Here is a 6,189-nt window from a genome sequence, read left to right on the forward strand (position 1 = left end):
ATTTATGAACTGATATAACTTGTTCAAGGCTTCACTAATCACTATAGGAGCCTCTGTATTCTGGCAAGTACTTAATTTATTCAAAGTGACAGGATAAAAACATTAAATTTATGTGCAAAAAACTGCAGGAAAAAGACAAATGAAGAAAGCCTAGTCATGAGTTTACCATCAACACACAGCTAACCAAATCCCCCAGAGTGACATGATGTGTACATTGTGTCCAGCTACCCCCCCGTGTGGCCTGCTCCTCTGAACAGAGCAGGGACGCCCCACCAGCCGCAGGCCAGATGAGAGCAGGCCGTTTCAGTCTGGTGGGACAGGCCCCAGAGATGAGCGACGCAGTGAGTCTAGAACCCTGAGCGACGCAGTGATTCTAGAACCCTGAGCGAGGCAGGGATTCTAGAACCCTAAGCGACGCAGTGATTCTAGAACCATGAGCGACGCAGTGATTCTAGAACCTTGTTGTGACCAGCGTAGGACAGAACACAGAGCAGAACTTCTAACTCTGTCCTTATGCTTCCAAACTGGACTGAACTAAACCATCCCTACACCACCACTAACATTTCCTGAGAATGAAAAGAAGAAGAATAGCAGAACACTGCATGATACATAAATACAACATTTAAATGCTGAACTGATTCTACATACATTCAAAATCAAATGATTTTCAGTAAGGCAGCAAAGCAGCAAGTGGAAACATGATGCCTACAGGCCTCAAGCCTGGGTGTGTGGTCAGTACATTAATACATCCTATGATCCACTGCAACCAACATCTGTCTCTCTCACTAACTGTTTCTCATACACTGCTGCTAGCCATGGATTACACCTGGCAAACAAGTGCAAATACAAACATCTAACTGATAAACATCTCAGTCCCTTGATCAGCACTGGGTGAAGTAATGAGAACATTAATGACAATTAAATATATTTTAAAAAGGTGAGGTCTTGAGTGGGCATCGAGTTACTGAGGGGATCTGTGGGCTTGATCAGACCGGGCCGGTCTCACATGTCCAGCTGTGGCTCCACGCTCCAGACCTGACCTCCTGTCTTCCTGGTTCCTACACTCTGAGGGTCCAGTTCTGTATCGTAAACTGCACAATCATTCAAGTGATGAAGAACAGAGGACTGTGGCCCATTCTTGGATCCTTTGAACAGGGCGGTGGGGGTTAGGGGGGGCTGGGGTCAGGGGAGGCTGGGAGCAGGGATCCTAGGATGGGGGGGTGAGGCCAGGGCTGGTCATGTCCGTGGTGGGACTGGCTAGACACTCGCTGGACTTGAGGCTGGCCAGAGACTTGTAACTGGTCACTGAGGTGAGAGAGCCACACAGCCCCCTGAGAGAGGGGCTCTCCTCCTTACCTAGCGGACAGAGGAGGTTAGTCCTGGTAACACACACTCTCTCACACACTCACACTCACACTCTCACACACACACATACATACACACACTCACACACACACTCACCACGGTGGGGCCAGTTGGTGGCTGGTTTGGCGTCCAGGCTGAGGGAGTGTGATGGTTCCAGGGAGGTCTGTGATAGGCTCATATCAGCTGACTGCTCCAGGCTGTGGAGACTCTTCCTGCAGAACACAAACAGGCCTCAGCCTGGGGAACAACCACAAACCTCTGTCCATGTCTACAAAGGAGCAAAATAAGGAACTAGGAATCTATCCAAGTTTGCATACTCCTCCCACTGTCCAGCCCTCTTGCAGTACAACAGTGTTCCCAAGGCAACAGCGTTGGATTCTACGGCACCGGGGGAGGGCCACTGATTGGTCAGGTGGGCAGTCAGCTCCTGTCTTGACCGCAGGTCATGGTTCTTTAGAACAGTCCTAAAGAGAACACAGTGGAACTCCTCACATTGTGTTCCACAGAACCTGACTGGGAGAACCTTCTCTCTTCCCCTCCATTATCCATCCTCCTTGTTCCATTTGTCTGTCTCTTTTTCTACATCTCCATTATTCACTGTCACTGTTCTGCCTCAGATCTCTTCCCATCTCTCTCTCTCATGTCTAAAATTCTATGACAGGCTGAACCCTCTTAGCAAGAGGTGAGAGTGCAGTTTCCCCACCACCAAATCTAAAGATCTCACAGCCTTGTGGAACAGAGGGAAGGGGATTGATCATTAATTAAGAGATGCAACTGATAACTGATTTACACCAACCTTGCCTCTGCGTATATTCTGCTGATCACAGGAAAGGCCAAACGAACACTTCCTGCAACCGGCCGGCACTCTTCCTGTGTCCTGAATGTCAAACTCACAGCTTGATCTGCCAGACTATGTACTTCATCCTCTCACACACACACTGATTCTCTCCCTCTCTCTCTCTATCTCTCTCCCCCTCTCTATCCCTCTCCCCCTCTCTCTCTATCCCTCTCCCCCTCTCTCTCTATCTCTCTATCTCTCTCCCCCTCTCTCTCCCCCTCTCTCTCTCTCTCTCTCTCTCTCTCCTTCTCTCTCTCCCCCTCTCTCTCCTCCTCTCCTCCTCTCTCTCTCTCACACACACAGTGTTGACTCACAGCTGGTCCTGCAGTTCCAGCACGATGTACTCCAGCTGCTCCTTCTCCAGGGTGTGGGCGAGGTGTGTGTCCAGCAGCCTCTGCTGCAGCTCCTTGTTCTGGGACACGGCCTCCGACAGCTGGCCCTCTCTCAGACACACCAGCTCCTGCAGGTAACCCTGACACACACACACAGTCTTTTTATAGTATCTGAGATTGTTTGAGAAGGGCAAAGCTGAATACAAATAATGTGGAGCCGGAGACTGAATGGAAGGAGGAAGGTTCTGAAGACAGGAAGATGATCAGGATCCACAGGGTTAGTTTCATAAACATGTCAGCACAGAATAACTATGGATTAGTCTTTTGCATTGCTCCAAGTCAAGCTATGTGCGTCAGACATGTAAGTGTGTGTGAGTGAGTGTGTGTGTCTGTGTGTGTGTAAGAGACACAATCCTCAATAGGGTTCTGACATTGATCCTGACATTTCGGAATCTACAGTCACTCTCTAATTAAGTCACCCACCCACACACACACCCACCCACCCACCCACCTACACACACACACACACCCACCCGTGTTACCTTCTGCTCCAGTACGGCGCTGTATTTCTGTTCCAGTCGTTTACACTTGCTGACCCAGCTGCTCTGCTCAGTAAAGATGGCCGCCGCCGTGGCAACCATGTTGTCTGGCGTGCTGCTCTCACTGGCACTGCTTCCCAGGGTCCTCATCTCCTCCTCGTCACTGCTGATGCTGTCTGAGCTGCGCAGGGCAGAGCAGAGCAGGGCAGAGGAGGGTCAGGGTTAGGAGCAGTGCCGTACGGACCAGCAGCGTGGTCTGCATACGTGCACACATGCTACCTACCTCTGTGTGAACTTCAGGTAGGGGGTGTAGTCGATAACAGCAGGACAGGTGCCGTCCAGCCCCTCCCCCTTCAGACAGAAGCTAGTAGACAGGGAGAGAGAGAGAGAGAGAGAGAGAGAGAGAGAGAGAGAGAGAGAGAGAGAGAGAGAGAGAGAGAGAGAGAGAGAGAGAGAGAGAGAGAGAGAGAGAGAGAGAGAGAGAGAGAGAGAGAGAGAGAGTGCAGGTGTTGTTACATCGAGGTTGGAATAGGGCAGAGAAGTGCCCTATTCATATATAATAATGCATATCTACTGTACCTGAAATCAATGGTGTTGAGTCCTATCAGAGTATCTGCCAACAGACTAGCCTCCTCTCCTAGCATGATCGCCCCATCTTCATAGAACCTCCTGCAACACCAGGACAAGCAGCACAGTCACACACACTGCATCCACACAGCACAGTCACACACACCTCATCCACACAGCACAGTCACACACACCTCATCCACACAGCACAGTCACACACACCTCATCCACACAGCACAGTCACACACACCTCATCCACACAGCACAGTCACACACACCTCATCCACACAGCACAGTCACACACACCTCATCCACACAGCACAGTCACACACACTGCATCCACACAGCACAGTCACACACACCTCATCCACACAGCACAGTCACACACACCTCATCCACACAGCACAGTCACACACACTGCATCCACACAGCACAGTCACACACACCTCATCCACACAGCACAGTCACACACACTGCATCCACACAGCACAGTCACACACACTGCTTCCACACAGCACAGTCACACACACTGCATCCACACAGCACAGTCACACACACTGCATCCACACAGCACAGTCACACACACTGCATCCACACAGCACAGTCACACACACTGCATCCACACAGCACAGTCACACACACTGCATGACGTGACTTCCTGAAGTGGACTGGCCTTCATGGGGTTGCAGCTCTGGCTGGTACAAACAGACTGGGGTCAAGTGGCAGCAAGGCCACATACTTGGTCATTAGTTGAGAATTTTTGCCAATGTAAGAAAATTAAAATGGTCAAATACAGGGTCAACACAGCTGGGGGTCAAATATAATGAGCAAACATTGTGTGTGTGTTTCTGTGTGTGAGAGTGAGAAAAAATATTTTCACCCAAAAAAGTTTCAAAAGGTTGAAAAATTATTTTGAAAAAAGGTTTTGAAAAACAAATTACATAACTTGTTTGTGTCGTGTGGAAAAAAAAGTTTCAAAGGGTTGAACAAATATATATTTTTTAAATGTTACAAAAAATACGTTTGCATCATTGATGAGTACTTGCTGAGGACCCTGCTATACTTGGGGGTCAGGTGGCTGAGCGGTTCGGGAATTGGGCTGTTAATCAGAAGGTTGCCGGTTTGATTCTTGGCCCTGTCAGGACGTTGTGTCCTTGGGCAAGGCACTTCACCCTACTTGCCTCTGGGGGAATGTCCCTGTACTTCCTGTAAGTCCCTCTGGATAAGAGCGTCTGCTAAATGTAAATGTGCTTTACACCGTTTTAGGCTTCTGTGTTCTCCTCTCCTCTCTTTTCACTGTGTGTGTAAAAAAAGTTTTGAAAGGTTAAAAAAAAGAAAGCCTCACTTTTTTGTGTTCTGTGGAAAAACGTTTCGAAAGGTTGAATTTTTGGGGGCACGAAATGTAAAACCTTTTTGTGTCGTGTTGTGTGGGATTATATAGAGAGGGATACCTAGTAGTTTTAAAGTCCCTCAGAGCAGATGAGATGTATTCAGAAAGTCGTTTCTCCATCAGAACCACCCTGATCCACGCCCTGCCCTGTGGACACACACACACACACACAGAGGTTAACAAACACTAGAACTGCTTCTCTGATTCTATCCTATAGTATTAACCCTAACCATAACCCTAACCCTAAAGAGGGTTTCAGAACCAAGCTGTCTTTGTGCTCTTTTAATCAAGAAACAAGGATTACAATCAAGGACCAGGAGTATGTGTGTGTGTGTGTGTGTGTGTCTCCCAGACCTTGGCTCTGGAGGAGTGGATGTTCTCCATACTCTCAATGCTGTGGATGCAGCTGTGGAGGGACCCTTCTGCAGGACACTCTCACGTAGTCCCAGAAACTCCGAGGACTCTCATAACCAAACCAGGTGGTCTGTCCTGGAGAGGGAAGGACTAACATGAAGCATTCATAGATGACACCTTGAGAGCGTGAGTGTGTTCTGACGTGTGGGCATGTTGGTACCTTTCAGTCTGTTAATAAGAATGTGTTCCAGGATGGAGACAAAGTTCGATGAACTCAGGAGAGGAGTCGTCTATGGTCTCATAGCAGGAGCGGTCGAGCAAGGTCTTCACTGAGAATCTACAACAACAACAACCCTGAGTGAGAGAGCGTCCCTGTGGAGGGTTCAGCACCTGGTCAGAAGATGCTCGCTGGGCTGGGCTGGTAGATCAGAAGATGCTCGCTGGGCTGGGCTGGTAGATCAGTCGGTACAAATTGTTCCCTGGGGAGATGAGATGATCTCCCAGATTTTGAGACTTTAGATAACGCCTTCTCAGAAGCACTTCCCAAACACACTTCAAATGTGTGTGTGTGTGTATGAGTGTGTGTGTGTGTCTGTGTGTGAGTCTGTTGCCTGGTGCAGCTCAGTATTGACTACCTCTGGACAATACTCTGGGGGAAGAGCAGGAACGGGTCATGTGCATTCAGGCTCACTAATCTGAATTTAGGTAATAAGGCAGAAAGGGGAGTTAATGGACAAGCTGTGTGTGTGTGTGTGTGTTTGTGTGTGTGACTAGGTAGTCAGAGACTCAGCTGTAACAGGGAAA

At 48.8% G+C, this 6,189-nt stretch overlaps 1 protein-coding gene across 1 annotated transcript in view; it reads right to left on the reverse strand.

Moving 5' to 3' along the window:
* Positions 1-56: 56 nt before the first annotated feature.
* The window catches only part of rundc3b (RUN domain containing 3b), an 8,880-nt gene continuing 2,747 nt past the window's right edge, over positions 57-6,189 (reverse strand). Inside the window, 12 exon segments of the mRNA XM_062466028.1 lie at positions 57-1,356; positions 1,462-1,577; positions 1,683-1,829; positions 2,518-2,675; positions 3,078-3,255; positions 3,358-3,438; positions 3,654-3,743; positions 5,093-5,178; positions 5,386-5,445; positions 5,447-5,520; positions 5,606-5,651; positions 5,653-5,722. Of these exon segments, the coding sequence (XP_062322012.1) occupies positions 1,208-1,356; positions 1,462-1,577; positions 1,683-1,829; positions 2,518-2,675; positions 3,078-3,255; positions 3,358-3,438; positions 3,654-3,743; positions 5,093-5,178; positions 5,386-5,445; positions 5,447-5,520; positions 5,606-5,651; positions 5,653-5,722 (1,255 nt within the window). The 3' untranslated portion in view covers positions 57-1,207.

The sequence above is a fragment of the Osmerus eperlanus genome, chromosome 7 (assembly GCF_963692335.1).
Source record: "Osmerus eperlanus chromosome 7, fOsmEpe2.1, whole genome shotgun sequence".
NCBI lineage: Eukaryota > Metazoa > Chordata > Actinopteri > Osmeriformes > Osmeridae > Osmerus > Osmerus eperlanus.